General features: G+C 44.1%; 1 protein-coding gene and 2 long non-coding RNA genes across 8 annotated transcripts in view; 2 read left to right on the forward strand and 1 right to left on the reverse strand.

Annotated features, from left to right (window-relative positions):
- The window catches only part of SUCLG1 (succinate-CoA ligase GDP/ADP-forming subunit alpha), a 35,116-nt gene extending 27,923 nt beyond the window's left edge, over positions 1-7,193 (forward strand). The window contains exons 6-9 of one of the 4 annotated variants that reach the window (XR_014839578.1): positions 249-332; positions 1,957-2,108; positions 3,830-4,264; positions 5,199-7,193. Coding sequence is in view for 2 of the 4 variants with exons in the window: in NM_214409.2 (NP_999574.1) it covers positions 248-332; positions 1,957-2,108; positions 3,830-4,018; positions 6,950-6,976 (453 nt within the window). In the remaining 2 variants the exon portion in view is untranslated. 4 annotated transcript variants of the gene reach the window in all.
- The window catches only part of LOC146404708 (uncharacterized), a 618,617-nt gene that overhangs the window by 483,860 nt on the left and 117,403 nt on the right, over positions 1-17,354 (reverse strand). The gene's annotated exons all lie outside the window — the stretch shown is intronic.
- LOC146404711 (uncharacterized) overlaps positions 15,649-17,354 on the forward strand; it is an 89,679-nt gene continuing 87,973 nt past the window's right edge. For both annotated transcript variants that reach the window (XR_014841564.1, XR_014841563.1), the window contains exon 1: positions 15,649-15,813. This is a non-coding gene — a long non-coding RNA (uncharacterized LOC146404711). The remainder of the gene's footprint in view (positions 15,814-17,354) is intronic.

Genomic DNA, 17,354 nt, shown 5'->3' on the forward strand with positions numbered 1-17,354 from the left:
CATTAGGTCTTTCTTAACTGCTTTCATAGTCATAAAACAACTCAAACTAATAAAATACTTCCTTCTCTATCTTTTAAAACCTCTCTGTTCTAATTTAATCCTTTTCCTTATTTCATTACCTGACAATATTGTTTATTTGGATGTCAGATTATGAAATGGGTTTTATATATAGCTGTGTTTGTAATTTATTTTACTGCATGATAATCATATGAACACAATCTAATATTTTTGAATTCTCCTTCTTTAAGGTATCGTGTCCAGATCTGGCACCCTGACTTATGAAGCAGTTCATCAAACAACACAAGTTGGCTTGGGGCAGTCTTTGTGTGTTGGTGAGGGATTTTTTTTTTTTTTTTGCCAAATTCATCTTATTGGAGGGCAGTATCTTCATTGAATAAGTACAATGATAATTAATGGTTCAATTATTTGTGAGAGATTGTGATACCATTTTATTAAAAAGATGTTATGACCTGGAATTTAATTTGCTTATATATGAAGTTTACTGTTGTATTTCCAAGATTTGTGGTTCAAGATGTGACTTCTGCATTGCAGAGCAAACATCTTGGGACACGTGGTTCCTGGAGAGTCTTGGTCCCTGAAAACAGCACCCACTTTGCTTGCTGGGAAGAAATGGGCCTTAATAGGACTTTCGTTACTGTAATTTGCATTTTGTTATCCTTACCAGCCGTCACTCAGTGCTTCAGTCACTGAGTTCTTGCAGTTCATTATCTTACTCTTCAGGCAAACCCTCTGTGGTGTCACTGTGCTGGCACGTTGTCCTTTTCTCATCAGTAAAGACGAGAAAGATCCAGGTGGAGAAGGGTTGAGCTCTGCAGAATCTCTCCCTTTGTCACATCGTACTACTGCCCACTGATTTATAACTATAGAAAAGCTTTTACTTTTTTAAAATAATTTCGTTATTTGTTGCCAAAAGCCAGGCAAATTTCTCATTTTTGAAAATACCCTTTCCACTTTTTAGACTATCTTTTAAAAGCTCTTCAAAGGTAGCTTTTTATGGTAAAAAATGATAAAATGTAGCCTTGGAGTATCTTTATTAAGACTCAAGTTCATAAAATTAGTATTAAACATGAGTAGAGCTTTTCTGTGTATAAAAGTCCAATTTTCGACACAAGGTAACTTAGTGTGAAGAGGAAAAGGTCTTGAAACAGAGTGGCAGTTTCTGTGTTCTCCAGCCTGTGTCTTTAATGTGTAAGATGAGAGTAGTGATTCCCATTGCAGGGAGTTTGGAAGGATCAGGAGATGGCAGGTCTGACATGCGCTAGGGCCCAGTACTGGACACATGCTGACACTCAGCCAACGTGGCTTCTCTTCCTCAAGTTCATTCTTCCCTGATGCATTGAAGAGTAGGACGCCAATCCTGCCTTCAAGAAGTTTATAACTTCAAAATTTTAAACAGCCAGTCTGTAGGGAACATGTCTGAGTCCTATCTACCTGCTTGTGCTGAAAAGCCATGTGCCTGTAGTAGCGCCCCCATGTGTGGTCTCCACCATTGGGGACTGAGGGAAGAGTGGAGAGGGGTCAGGACGCCCTCCCCTCCGCCTGAGACTCTGCCTTAACTTGTCCTCATCAAATACCTTGTGCAAAGAAATACGTCATGTTCGGTCATTCTTGCAAGATATTCTCACAAAACACATTTTCTTAAAATGCTCATTTTTAAAGAGCTACCAGGAAAAATTCTGTGGGAGGGAAGAGTCTTAATAAAGAACTAAAACAGAAAGAGGGCTATTTTGTGAATAACAGGAACCAACGACCATTTAGCATTTATGTAACATTATAGGTGGTTTTTAAATGTGCAATGCAAGAGTGATAACACATTTAAAGATAAAGGTAAGAAAGGTGTAGACAAAATAAAAAACCAGTTCAAACAACATTTCTTGACTAAAGTACATGGTTCATCCTTCAGTTTTTGGTGTTGATATTCTTTGACTTTTCCAGGCATTGGAGGTGATCCTTTCAATGGAACAGATTTTACTGATTGCCTTGAAATCTTTCTGAATGATCCAGCCACAGAAGGCATCATATTGATTGGTGAAATTGGTGGTAATGCGGAAGAGAATGCTGCAGAATTTTTGAAGCAACATAATTCAGTAGGTTTGGGTTTGAAAAAATACGGCTCTTTGCTCTTAAATAATACCACAGGTTTGTGTTAATAGTTATTTTTGGTTTTTCCAAAGATGAATTTTTCAAACAAACATGAAAGATAAAATTGAACCTTGTCGAGCTGGAGTACTGGGCTGCTCAGGAAACCTTGACTCTGGGTGGTTTCTCCTCCCAGTTTCCTGCGGTGCCTATTCTCTGCTTCTCTAATGAATCCTCCCCCAGGCATCTCCTCACACTTCCTGGTAGGTCGGTTGGCCATCAGGCAGGGAGAGCTCCCACTTGACCTGCACATTTACATTTTCACCTGTCGTCGGTGTCCTTTCTCTTTGTCAAGGCTGACTGTGTAAGATCCTGTTCTTTAGACCCTTTCCCAGGATCTTGCCTCGTTCTGGCTTAAGCCTCTCCTTGAAGAGAAGCCCTGCTCTTCAAAGGTCCAGTAGAGAGGCTTTGTTAACTTTGTCCTGGGAAGGCTTTCCTTGTTGGTCTCCCTTAGAATTAAACAAAAAGAAGAGCGTGGAGTTGTATCATATTTCATTTAACTTACTGGAATTCAGCTCTATTCCTGGGGTGAAGGAGAGTGGTGGGAAGAGAGAGGGCATAGGAATGAGGGAAGCCGCTCCGCACCCTCCAGCCCCCACTTGGGCAGTGAACGTGTGCTTTGGACCATTGGGACGAAGACCTGGGGAGAGCGTGCAGATGGTTTCCAGGATGTCCCCAACTCTGACCACTGGCAGTGAGGGAGACGCATCTGCAGGAGGCTGGGCAAGGAGGCGGAGCTAAGGAACTTGTGTCTGTGCTTTTGAAAGAGATCGAGAGTGAGTGCACCAAAGTTAAATGAATACCGGGGAGTTAAAGGAAGAGTGATATCTGAGGTAGTATACCTACAACAGTCCCTATTTATGTGTACCTGAAGGAATTTTCAAGAGCCACTTGATTTTCTTTTGTGGTAATTTTAAACTCAACTTTCCCGTCACTCTCTGGATCTCTTCCGTTAATTTTTATTACTCACTAATCCTCAGCAGTTTGGCTTCAGTCTGCCACTTAGAAGCCACATGACTTCGGGCACTTTCCCTAACTTCACTGTGCCTCATTTTCCTCCTTGGCAAAATAGGGACACAGGATGCCTTCCTCTCAGTGTGGTTGTAGGACTGGTATTAAATGGCCTAGAAATGTACAGCAGAGTTGCCACAGCTTATGCCAGTGAAGTCGAAGTTTAATATCTAAAGAGATGACAGGAGTTCCCATTGTGGCTCACCAGGTTAATAAGGACCTAACGTCGTTTCCTTTGTGAAGATGCAGGTTCAATCCCTGGCCTTGCTCAGTGGGTTAAGGATCTGGCATTGCTGCAAGCTGCAGCATAGTTGGCAAATGCAGCTTAGATCTGGTGTTGCCATGGCTGTCCCTAGCTCTAGCTCTGATTCGACTTGTAGCCCAAGAACTTGCGTATACTGCAGGTGTGGCCATAAAAACAAAAACAAAAAAATAGGTAACAGTTTTGTTTCAGGATTGTTTTCTGGAGTTTGTAGGAAAAGTTGAGTCATGTTAAAGGAGAATGCAAGTGGCTTCAGGCATAGATCAGTATTTGTACTGATTTCTTAGTGAAAAAGAGTGATGGGCCCTCGCCATCTACCATTTCCTGGCAGAGCCATGAATTGGAGGTCCAGTTTTGATCAGCTTCTTCATTAGTGTTTAAAATCTCGCTTTCCAGGGTCCCAAGTCCAAGCCGGTGGTGTCCTTCATTGCTGGCTTAACTGCCCCTCCTGGCAGAAGAATGGGTCACGCAGGGGCAATTATTGCTGGAGGAAAGGGAGGCGCTAAAGAGAAGATCACTGCCCTGCAGAGTGCAGGAGTTGTGGTCAGCATGTCTCCTGCACAGCTGGGAACCACCATCTACAAGGTGAGTGCGACAGTGGCCTGGGTGCTTTGAATCATGGGCTTTAAATGGGAGGCCGTGTAGGGCATGGAAACCATGGTCTTTTCTGTTTGTGTCTTTCTGGTGTGAGCTTAACAGTCTTCAGCTATTTTGCTAATGTCCTGTATGGGCAGGATCAGGGATAATGTTCTGATTAAAAAACTTTTATTTTATTTTATTTCTTGTTTTTTAGGCCTGCACCCGAGGCATATATGTAAGTTCCCAGGCTAAGTGTAGAATTGGAGCTGCAGCTGCTGGCCTACACCGCAGCCATAGCAACGTGGGGTCTGAGCCACATCTGCGACCCATACCACAGCTCATGGCAATGCCAGATCCTTAACCCACTGAGTGAGGCCAGAGATTGAACCCACATCCTCATGGATACTAGTTGGGTTTTTTTGTTTTGTTTTGTTTTGTTTTGTTTTTAATGCTGAGACACAACAGGAACTCCCAAAACCTTCATTCTTTAAGCATTTAGATTTGCTCTTTTGGGAGCAGTAAGATACGATATACAAAAAAGCTTTTTGGGGGCTCTCTTGTGGCTCAGGGGTTCAAATCCAGTGTTGTTACTTCAACGGCTTGGGTTGCTGCTACAGTGTGGGTTAGTCCCTGGCCCAGGAACATCCTCATGCCATAGGTGCAGCCAAATAAACAACCAACCAAACAAAACATCCAGGAAAACATTTCAGAGTCTGTACGTGCTGTGAATTCCCTCTTGAGGGTGCTATGGAAAATTACCCTGCCTTGTTTTTTTTCATTAGAGGGTCTTTGGGGTATAGCTATGCTGATTCTATAGGGGTTTTTCCCCCCAGGGAGAGAGGTTGAAGGCTGACTAACATGAAAACTGGATGAAGAGGGAGTCAGGATGGAGGGAGATCTAAAGAAGAGGTTTGCGTCTTAAAGGGAGTCTCAGCCTTTAGTTTCAGGCCCTTGCTGTGCTGGGATGCCATTATTTTTTTAGAGGCAGAAAGTCAACTTCTTCACCATTTGCTTTGCTTTTCTCTTTCTGGTAGGACACTGCGGTTTAAGTACTCTGAATGATTTGTCTTTTGCATGACTTTTTGCAATGATTTTCACCCTATTTCTTTTTTTTTTTTTTTTTTTTTTTTTGTCTTTTTGCTATTTCTTGGGCCGCCCCTGCGGCATATGGAGGTTCCCAGGCTAGGGGTCGAATCGGAGCCATAGCCACCAGCCTACGCCAGAGCCACAGCAACGCAGGATCCGAGCTGCGTCTGCAACCTACACCACAGCTCACAGCAACGCCGGATCGTTAACCCACTGAGCAAGGGCAGGGACCGAACCCGCAACCTCATGGTTCCTAGTCGGATTCGTTAACCACTGCACCACGACGGGAACTCCCACCCTATTTCTTTAAGTGAACATTTAAGGCTCCCTGTCACTCTTTACTTTTATGTTAATTCTAGCCTTTACCAAAAAAGCAAACAAAGAACTGTGCACATGCTGAAAACAGGCCCAGATTGTTTTCCCAGCTGGGAGCAATGTTTTGGCATAATCTACTTTGCCTTCTTTTGTCTTGAGGATGATAACATGAGCTCCTTGTTTAATTGAACCTTTGCTTGATTTTGTCTTTTGGAATATGACACTGTGTGCTACAGTGTTTAAATCTGGATAGTTAGTGAATATGTGAAAAAAAATTATTTGTAAGAGGGGAAGGAAGGGGAAAGCACCTGCTTAAGTTCACACTGGAGACGTGTTGTCATCATACTCCAGTAGGTGGAGCCCCACCTACCAGTGGGCAGGCACCAGTCCCTTCCATCAGGAAACCTACAGCAAGCCCTATACCACCTTCAGCCACAAGGGGGGCAGACATCAGAAGTAAGAGAGGCTACAACTCTGTTGTCTGCAAAAAGGAGATCACACCGAAAACCTATAAAAATGAAGAGGCAGAGAACTATAACTCAGATAAGGGAGAACGAAAAAAGCCAGAAAAACAGCTAAGTGATCTGGAGATTATCAGCCTCCAGGAAAAAGACTTTAGAATGATGATGCTGAAGATGATGCAAGACATTGGAAATAAACTGGAGGCAAAGACTGATAATTTACAGAAAACACTGAGCAAAGAAATACAAGATTTAAAACTTAAGCATGCAGAGATGCAAAATACAATAACTGAAATAAAAAATTCATTAGAAGCAACCTATAGCAGAATACAGGAGGCAGAAGAACAAATAAGCAAGGTGGAGGACAGGCTAGTGGAAATCACTTATGTGGAACAGAAAAGAGAAAAAATACTGAAAAGAAATGAAGAGATTCTCAAAGAACTCTGGGACAACTTTAAATGCACCAACATCCGTAATATAGGGGTGCCAGAAGGAGAAGAGAGAAAGGGACATACTCCAGTAGGTGGCAGCAGGCATCTGCACATTATGCTGTATTCTGATTGTTAAAATCCAGAGAAATGTGATTTCCAGTATTATTTCCTTTTCATATATTTCTGAGGTTCTTGACATTTTGTTTAAATCTGAACTCAATCTGCGTTTAGTTTTAGTCTCTGAGAAGCTAAACAAACCTGTTTCCATTGCCTTATTAAAAGGGCTGGTGTGGTTCACATATAGCATTAAAGGTTTGGATAAAGCACAGTCAGGTTTCTCGGCTCCTAACGATAATACTGCAGTAGGAAATAAGTCTAATTCAGAACCCTCTCAGCCTGTGTGTTTATGACATACAGTTGAAGCTCCATTTGTGGCTTTAGTGAAATTCAGACTGACACAGGCCCATGGGAAAGCTGTCATTTTGTGTTTAAGCACCACATCCTAGTACACTTTAGTTCTATAATTTTTGGTTGTTCAAAGGATCCTAAAGATGAGAGGTTTCAGCATCACTTTGATTGTGCATGTTATTTGTATCTTTAATCTTTTTATCCCTCTCTCTTCTCCCTCTCTTCTGTTCCTGAAGGAGTTTGAAAAGAGGAAGATGCTATGAAAGCAAAACGAATGAGAAATTCCCTAAACCTGTGGAATGAATCATTGTAGAATTGTAAGCCCTGCCCTGTTGCTTCTGTCATCCTCTGTCAGCTTGGGCGCCTGCTGCTGGTCTTTGAGGCAACAGGAAGCCCAAACAAGGTTTAGCGTGTCCTGCTTTGAGATGGTTTCACCTCACCGAATAACAGACAGCCAATAAATCTACCACTTGATTTGAATACTGTGTTGGAGACTTTATTATTCTACCATGGGAATGGGTAGTAGGAGAAATGGAGGAGTGTGTGTGTGTGTGTGTGTGTCTGTGCATGTGCACATGTGGATGTGTATTTTAGAGGGCTTACAGCAAACATTCTACCTAAAACTTTGAGAGGATGAGTATAAACATGTCCATTTGGCATTTGTCTAATCACCTTAGACATAGAGTAACTTTAGTTCTCTTGAATCATAGTTTTCTCATGTGTGCATATAACAGCCCCCCTCTTGCAGGATAGTTTTGCAGATTAGAGATCAATACGTAAAGTCCCTTGCACATGACAGAGCTACCTAATCACTGTCACCGCCACCATTGTCATCACCATCATCATCGTTGGTGCTATCATCGCTGTCATCACCATCAGTGTCACCATCACCAGGATTACAGGCAGATGCTCATCCGTGTTTGTTTTTGCCTCATTGAGAAATGGAGGGTCTTCAGTAATGCTTTGTTTTTCCTCGATTCTTTGGAGGGCTCGCCCCTTCCCCACCCAGAGCCTCCATGTCTTTGCTAGAGGTTTAAGACATTCACTGAAAGATAGCAGGAAATCTGTTAGCCATCCTTCTGTTTCAAAGGGAGAGTGTTAACAAGAAACAGTTCCAGTGGATAATTGTCACTACATAAGACAGAGAAGGCATCCATCAGGAGCTTACATTCTGGAGAGGGAGAGACAAAATACTCTAACATGGTGTAACTGCCCTGAAGGAAACAAGAACTTCCTAAAATTATTTTAGGAGAAGTCCCTGCAAAAAGGCTGTTTGGGAGGCCTTCCTAGGCCCGGGATCTAGTAGGAACCTGAGGGCTGGGAGGATGAGCACCCAGGCTTGTTTGGAGGAGGTGCCCAGGGTCAGTGACCCCTAGGAGGGGCTAGAGGAGGTTTTGTGGGAGCTAGGGGGACAGATGTTTGCAGAGCTCCCATAACCACACCCACCCAGGCTGTGAGGGCACAAAGAGCAGGTGTCATGTCGGGAGATGGGTTCACAGCCCAAGGATTCTGCCTGGGCTGAGGGCCAAGTAGTGATCAGCTTTGGGTCGAGTAGACTTTAGTTTCTACTCATGCTGTTTCCTTGTCTTGAAGTGGGGCATATTGACCCCCAACCCTCAGGGCACCAGGCTAGAATCCTTTAGGCTAGAATCCTTTAGGCTAGGGGTTGAGCCCGCACCTCTGCAGCAACTCCAGCTGCTGCAGTCTGATCCTTAATCCTGCCGCAGCAGGAACTCCAGGTATTGCACAATTTAATTCAACTTTGAAAATCCTAGGACTTAACTAGGACTCATGGGTTTAGGAGCTTAGTCCCACATGTTTTCCCCACTTCAGAGACCAGCTGCAAGTCCTGGGTGTCCCCAGGCCACTCATACTTACGTCCTTCTAGGCTGCCAATTGAGGGCATCCTGCAAACCCCCTCAGGTTCAACAATTTGCTAGAATAATTCACAGAATTCTCTAGAAGCATCACATTTGTGATTACATTTTTATTATAATGTATACAACTCAGGAACAGCCAAAGGGAAGAGACGAATGGTCTAGGGGTGGGGCACCAGAGCTTTGGTCCCTGTGGTGTTGGGGTGCATCACTCTTGGTATAGCAATAGGTTCCTCAACCAGGAGGTTCTCTGAGTGATGTCCAGAATTGTATTGATATGTCATTACCTAGGCATGATTGATTAAATCATGTAAGTGGTATTCTCCAGGAAAAAAAACAGTTAATTGTTGTGCTCTGAGGTATTGAAAGGGCCAATGTAGGGAGTATAGCAGAGTACCAGTGTCCTGTGGGATGAGTGAGGACAGCTGTAGGATGCTACACAGGGGGGTTGCAGCTACAGAAGAGCACGCTGGGGCTCAGGAGGTGAAGGACCAGGGACCTGAGAAGGGAACCATCAGGTGGGGCCAACACAATGTCTTCAGAGAGTCCAGGACTCACATACTCTAGTTTCAGTCTTGGTGGCAACCGTGCAATTGTGAATTCTTTGGTCCCAGGCTGCTCTCTGGCTGGCTTTGCTTTGCTTCTTTTCTTTTTGCTTCTCTTCTTTTTTCTTTTTTTCCTTCTTCAAGGGCTAGTTTTATTTTATTTATTTTTTTAAAAACTTTATTGGGGTAGAGTTGATTTACAATGTTGTATTGCTTCAGGTGTACAGCAAAGTGAGTCAGTTATACATATACCTATATCCATTTTTTCCCGTATAGTTTATTACAGAACATTGAGTAGACCTCCCTGTGCTCTACAGTAGGTCCTTGTTAGTTATCTATTTCCCATATAGTAGTGTGTATGTGTTAATCCCATCCTCCCAGTTTATCCCTCCCCACCACAGTTTCCTCTGGTAAACCCTAAGGCTGGCTTTTCAAAGTGGTTCCCCCAAAGCCACCCAGCAGGGAGCATTTTGCCCAGGACACAGGGACAGGATAGGACTTGTACCTGAGGCTTATAGGTGGGTAGCACTGGCCAAGGAAACAATTCTCTTTATGTGGTTTCTAGACAATTTGCCTTTGTCCCTTGTTGCCTGAATGACACACAGAAGCTGTAAGAGAGAAGCTCTGAAAAAGATGGATCGAGTCTCATTTTTCTGGTGGGAGAGCTAAGATTCATGGAGGTTAAAGCCTGAAATCACAACAGGGTTGGTGACAAAACTCAAATGTGAACTCCCGTTACCTGTCCTGGTCCCCAGACCTGGGAGGGCATTTGAACTCCCTCACTTTAGAGGTAATGGGAGGTGCTCAGAACTGGGCTTTTCTGGATGTATTGGAGGCACAGAAAACAAGCTGTGAATTACAACTGTGACCCACCCTTCACCCTTTGAATTTTAGGTGCCAGTGGGATAGACTTGCCCTGGTGGGAGACGTGGTCAGAGCAAGGTCCATGGCCAGGAGATGAGGAAAGCTGTAGGGCTGGCCACCAGGTAGAATCTTATTTTTGGCTTCTGTGGCACAGGACCTGACTCTTCTCCTTCATGGCCTGACCTCAAACAATTGAGATGGATGCTTCAAGGGTCTCAGCCACTTTAGGAAAGGCTGCTGGAAAAAGAACACTTTGGTTCCTTAGCCGTTTCACTTTCTCAAGAATTCCACCAAAGCTCTCTGGGACTGGACAATCTGGTGTGAGCCCTGTCAGATCTGAAATTGAGATTTGAAATCACTCAAGATCAAAAGCCTGGTTAGGTACGTCATAATCTGAGGGAAAATTGAGCTGACAACGTGAAGGTCAACACTCATGGCTTTTATTCAAATAAAGGCGCTCTGTCCTTTAATAACTTTTTAGCTCATTAGGATTCTGATCTGGAAGGGAAAGCATCTCTGCTGCTGAATTAATGATGATTCAATGTGCATGAACTTTGACCTTGACACCAAGGAGCAGGGAGATCTCCCCTACATGCTCTGGCTGGTCTTTGGTGATGCTCAGCAGTGGCAGAAGGAATAAGCAGTGATCCAGAGAAGAGTGTGTCACTTCAGCAGGGCACCTGCAGGTGACAAGTTTCCAGGGATGGGGTGAAGAGATGCTGAGAGTACCCCATGGGGTCAAGGGTCATTCTCAAACACCATCCGCGACTGGACAGCACACAGCCAGTGTATGACGATGCTGTAAGAACTTTCCTGTTCCCTTGCTGCAACCTGAGAAGAGTGAGAACAGCAGCTGGCAAGTGAGGGAAATAGTGATGGGGAAGCCGATTCCTCCCTCCCTGGCAGCTGACTTCCCGCCTGCAGCAGGCCCCGGACTCTGGTAGGGGGTGGGGTGTGGGGACGGTGAAAGTCAGAGTGATCAGGAGCCTTTCCTCAGAGTGGAAGTTATCGATAATATATTACTTGGCACTGGAAATAAATCCTGAAGCAATTTTGTGATTTAATTTAGTATCAGGATTCTGAATCTTTTCATTGTGAACAAAAAAGTCATCAGGGACAGGGTAAAAAGAGGCCCCCCTGTTAGTTTCCTAGGATTGCCACAAAAGACTACCACAAACAGGGTAATGAAACAGGGAGCTGATTCTCTCAGTCCTGGAGGCCAGAGCCAGAAATCCCAGTGGTGGCATCTCTGCTCTCCGTCCTTCCTGAGGCTTTGGGGAAAGATCGCCACCTTCTGGTGGCTGTTGATATTCCCTGGAGTTCCTTGACTTTGTGATCTCTGCTGCCCTCTTCATGTCTTCCCCTCTCCTGTCTCATGGTCTCTGTGTCTCTTATAAAAATACTTATATCATTGGACTAAGGCGCCCTGGATAATCCAGGGTGGTCTCCTCATCTCAAGAGCCTTAACTTAATGACATCTCCAAAGGTTGTTACTGGAACAGACTTGAATCTGCTCATCTGTGCACAGCAAGGCCAATCTACTGACACTGGCTGGGGTGAAGGAAAGAAAGCACAGCATTTATTGCAGGGCACCGAGCAGGGTGTCTGGGCAGCTAGTGTTCAAAAGACCCAAAATCCCCCATGGCTTTCAGGGAAGGGTTTTTAAAGACAGGGTGAGGGAAGGGGATTTCGGAGTGCCTGATCAACTCATGGCCATTCTTCTGATTGGTTGGTGGGGAGGTAATTGGAGTCAACATCATCAGCTTTCTTATTCCAACTTTCTTATCCAAACTTTCCTATCCAAACTTTCTTATTGGCGTCTATGTGCTTGTGGTCAGCATAGAGTTAAATTCTTCCAGCTGGTGAGGGTTTCAGTTTCTGCAAAACAGCTCAAAGGAATTGGCCCTAAATATTATCTATCATCCTTGAGGAGGAAATAAAGGTCCTTGATTTTGTTTAATGGCATAATTATTATTATTATGTCTTGCTTGATTGTTCTCCTCTGTTTCTACATTTTCTCACTGCTCTGATTAACCTTATTCTTTGGAACTCAGGGAAGGCCTAGGAGGCTAGCGTTTTACAACAAACCAAAGGCAGGTGGAAGACCCCATTTGGTCCTGCTTGGTTACAAGGTCTAGGTTTGCATCTTAGTCTGACAGCCTCAGGGAGGCCACGCAGGGATGGATCAGGCATCTTCTTTTCAGTGTAGCAGGAGGGAGGGAAGAGGAAGGAGGAAGAAAGAGGGAGGAGGGAAGAGGAGGAAGGGAGGAAGGGAGGGAGACAAAATTCTGGATCATGGACTGCCTGTGGGAGGACAAGGGAGTTGCTGTTTCTTTCTTCATTTTTCCTTTTCTCAAATGAAATGTAGACAAGGTCATCAGCTGAAAGTGAAAGTAGGGGAGGGTTTTTGGAGGGTTAATAGGAAGGAGAGCATGTGAACCAGGCCTCAGGAGAACAGAGAAGGGAACCAGGGCAGGTCTGTATCAGTTCACACCTCCACTGAGTACTCACAGTTGTGCCTCTGCCTCACTTCCCTCCTCCATCTAGATCTTTACTCCTCTCCCCATTCTCCATTCTAGATTCAGAACCTTCAATGAGTTCCTTTCAGAGAGTGAAGTTGATGCTCCACAGCCTAGTAAGACCCACCAGGATCTGGTCCCCACCCTTTCCCTGCTCCTTGATCTGTTGGAGAAAAACCAGGGGTGACCATTTTTTTCCCCTGTAAAGAACCATATGATAAGGAGTTTCTGTTGTGGTTCATTTGGTTAAGAAGCCAACTAATATCCATGAGGATGCAAGTTTGATCCCTAGCTTCACTCAGTGGCTTAAGGTTCTGTTGTTGCTGTGACTGTGGTGTATGCCTATAGATCCAGCTCTGATTCATCCCTTAGCCTGGGAGCTTACATATCCCATAGGTGAGGCCCTAAAAAAAATTTTTTTTAAAGAAAAAGAAGAACCAGATGGTAAATTTGCCAACGGTGGCTCTCCATGGTGACCACTAGCTCTGCTGTTGTCACGAGAAAGGAGCCAGAGAAAATTCTAAATAAGTAAGCATGGCTGGGCTCCATCAAACTTGGTCAGCTCAGAAATTTGAATGTCATATAATTTTCACATGGTGCAAAACATTTTATGATTGTTTTCAAGCATAACAAAAATGTTAAAATTATTCTCAGCTTTCTCAGCTTGCAGATCTTACACACGAGCCATTGTTGGCTGGACCTTGAGACGGCCAGACCTTGAGATAAACCATGTGTGTTTCACTCTGTCTGCCTTGCACGCCAAAGATCCATCTTCTTACAAGTCGAAGATGTCCTATACTTTAACCTAAATGCTTTCTCCCCTTTTCCATCAATATTCCTCATTCGCCCACCTGCTCCACAGCTCTTAGGGACTATGCTGGCTTTTGACTTCCTATAGCCCAAATCCTGTTCAGCTCAGCCTCCTTTTTAATCTTTTCCATGTTGCACTTTCAGAGCAGGCTGTCTATTCTGAAGGGCAGAGCTTGCATTTTATGCCCCTGTGTGTCTCCTGGACTCTTGCCCTATACCTGCTCGGTGCTCAATAAATAGTCAAGAAAAAAAAATGGCACTTTTTAGACCCTGTTCTGCAGAGCTCAAAGGGATTATTTTATGTGTGAAGTTCCGAAATAAAAAAGCCAAACCCCAGCAAAATTGCTTCCTTTTGCATTCTTCATTTTGATGATGTCTCTAAGGTGTGGTTTTCTATATTCTTTATGCTCCTAATATACTTCAAATTACCTTATATTTCTGTTGTATCTAATAGATAGGAGGTGACATGTAAGGGTACAGGGCCCCCGGTCACCTAGAGTCATATACCAAAACCCGTCTGAGTGATCTCAGAAACAGACTGTGCCAGGCTTTTTATTAAAGGCTTTTACCTTGTACTAGATAATTACACACCATAAAGTTAATTCACACTGGAAGGAGGCAATAGGAATTTTGAGTGTGTTAAATGTAATTTCAGCCAGTTGGGACAAATGGTGATTAGGACTGCTCTGGCTGAAACTACAATATGTCATTCTGATCCAGGCACTATTTGGAGGTTATTGAACAGATGTTATTTGAGGTCTGCTACACTCTGGGAAGAGAAGAAAAGGAGAAAATAGCAGGTGATTTTGAATGTTTCAAATTAGGTGCCTAAGGTATTTAAACCTAGAACCTCTCCACCCCACCTCCACTGCAAAGACATGCAAAGTCAATCTGCTGAAGCTTCAACTTGAACTCAAATTAGCCTACACACTATTTTTGCACAGTAGATAGTGAGAATAGTTGAGGGCGTGTCTTCCTCAAAAGCATTTTTTGTTTGTTTGTTTGTTTGTTTTTTCCTTTTTAGGGCTACACCTGTGGCTAGGGAAATTCCTGGGCTAGGAGTTGAATTTAAGCTGCAGCTGAGGCCTACACTTCAGCCACATCAACCCAAGATCTGAGCCATATCTGTGACCTACACCCCAGCTTGTGGCAACGCCAGAAACTTAACCCACTGAGCGAGGCCAGGGATTGAACCTGCATCCTCATGGACACTATGTTGGGTTCTTAACCTGCTGAGCCACAATGGGAACTCCTAAAAGTGTTTTTAAAAAATGAGGGCTTGGAGTTCCCATCGTGGCCCAGTGGAAACAAATCTGACTAGGAACCATGAGGTTGCAGGTTCCATCCCTGGCCTCACTCAGTGGGTTAAGGATCTGGTGTTGCCGTGAGCTATGGTGTAGGTTGCAGACTGGGCTTGGATCCCATGTTGCTGTGGCCCTGGCATAGGTTGGCAGCAACAGCTCTGATTAAACCCATAACCTGGTAACTTCCATATGCCATATCTCTGCTTTTACAACACACCAACCTCCTTGCCACCTCCAGGATGCCACCCACCCTCTTCTCTCTGCACCCTCAGCCCACAAGCACACCTGTAGCCTGACACGCTCCTTCCCGGCCATTCTTCAGGTCTGTCTTCTCAGATCTTTCCAGCTTTGTTTCAGCCCCCTCCTTGTCCCTGCCAATTCTCTTTCTAGAGGAGCCTCCTTCTCATTTCCACCCTCAAAATGATCATACTCATTTGGCCCTGAGTTATTTGGATGCTGTTCTGTTTAATGTCCATTTCCCCTGTAGACAGCGAGGTTGATGAAAGTTGAGATGAAGAAAATAACTTGCTTTGTTCACCCACATTTGCCATTTTAGACTCGGTGCCTGGCACTCAGAGCGCCCACATGGACTATTTAAGGCATCAATGAATGGAGGCTCCCACCTGAGAGTAAAAATCACCTGCATTATGGCTTGATTTTTTTTGTTCATTTTGTTTGTTTTTACTTTATTTTTTCACTGCACATTTCTGTTCTTAGAGGCCGGAGACAATGTCTTTGTATCATTTGTATCAGGCACATAGATAAATGCTTAAAAACATAAGAACAATTTAAAAAACTAGCCCAGTCCATGTAGTGGACATGCAGTGATTTTCCTGACTGTTTGCTCTGAGGTGTCGGGAGCCTCCAAGGTGTGCTTGGTTTGTTTTCTGCTGCAGCAGAAATAGTGAGCCCCGGGGGAGTCTTGGTGCCTGGGCCCACCTGCTTTCTGACCCTGTCCTTGTGGATGATGGGCTTTAGAAGTAGGAGGCAAGAAATCCTCCTTCTTTTGTTGGCAGCTCTAAAGAGCTTCTAAAACACTGGAGCAGTGATCCACAAATTGAGCACAAGGAGGATTTTGAGGGAAGATTTGAAAGTGCATTGCTGCCTGTGTCTCAGCCCAGATCAACTACGTGGGATCTCTGAGGCGGGATCCACCATGGAGATGTTTCAAAAGCTTCCAGGTGAGAAAGAAAGATGAATCCTGCTTGTTATCATCACTGATATGTGGAATCTAAAAACAAAGTTGAAATAGAGAGTAGGATGGTGGTTGCAGGGGGCTGGGGATGGGGAAAGGGAAAGTTTGGTCAAATGGTATGAACTTCCAGCTATAAGATGAATAGGAGTTCCTGTTGTGGCTCACCAGGTTAAAAACCTGACTGACATAGTGTCTATGAGGATGTGGGTTCGATATCTGGCCTTGCGCAGTGAGTTAAGAATCCAGCGTTGCCAGGAGCTGCAGCATACGTTGCAGGTGCAGCTCGAATCCTGTGCACCTATGGCCATAGTGTAGGCCTGCAGATGTAGCTCTGATTTGACCCCTAGCCTGGGAACTTCCATATGCTGCAGGTTGGCCAAAAAAAAAAAAAAAAGAATAAGTTCTGAGGATCTAATGTATAGCATGGTGACTATAGTTAACTGTAGTTAATATTCTGTATTGTATCCTTGAAATTTGCTCAGAGAATAGTTTTTTTTTTTTTTTGCCACAGCCATAGCATATGGAAGTTCTTGGGCCAAGGATCAAATCTGAGATGAAGCTGTGACCTACACCACAGTTGGGGCAGGCTGTATCCTTAACCCACTGCTCTGAGCCAGGGATCAAACCTGCACCTCAGCAGTGACCTAAGCTCCTGCAGAGACAACACTGGATCCTTAACCTGCTGCACCATGGTAGAAGCTCCAAGAGAATAGATCTTAAGTGTTCTCATGACACACATGCACATACACACACATACACAGAGGTAATTATGCAAGGTGATGGATGTGTGAATTAACATGGTTGTGGTAAATATTTTACAATATATATGCATATCAAATCATTACATTGTACATTTTAAATATATAAAAGTGGGTTTTTGGGGTCAATTATACCTTAATAAATCTGGGGGAAAAATAAAATTTCCCAGGTGATTCTAAAGTGCAGCCAGGGCTGAGGAGCACTGCCCTGGAGGGATAAACATAGCCATGACATTTTGTGGGGAGGGGTTCATGAGGTCTCAAGTCTAGTCATTGCAGTAATGACCAATTTAAGTTTTCTGTGGCAAACAAGCAGAGAAGCTTTGCTCTCAGGCTACAATCCATTTTTATCCCCCATAAGTATGGAAGGAGGGGCCCTAAAGGGTCCCTGTGGCCTGGAAATTGAGCTTTAGGACCTTGTGTTTCTCATTTGATTTCCTGTGCCCCTCCTCTTGGTGGTGGGTGGGATTTATGAGGTCTGTAGGCTGCGGGGCCATGGTGTTTTGAGGCTTGATTATTTGGGGTGTCAGGATATTCAAGAGAGAGATGTCACCCCAAGAAACAGACAGAGGTGCTAAGATTCTAAGTGCAATTTGGTCTGGGTTTGATTCTCAACTTGGCTGCTTACCCTGTATGATTCTGGGCAAGTCACTCCAGGGCCTGAGCCTCGAACTCCTCCTTTGCCAAATGGGGATAATGGTACCTATCTCACAGTGTTCTTGTGAGGATTTTTAACTAAGATAACACTTGTAAAATACTTATCAGAGCA

This window comes from Sus scrofa, chromosome 3 (genome assembly GCF_054392235.1).
Source record: "Sus scrofa isolate SSC_HxYL_T2T_F1_AM1 chromosome 3, Sscrofa_HxYL_maternal_Yorkshire_Landrace_v2.0, whole genome shotgun sequence".
In the NCBI taxonomy this organism is placed as follows: domain Eukaryota; kingdom Metazoa; phylum Chordata; class Mammalia; order Artiodactyla; family Suidae; genus Sus; species Sus scrofa.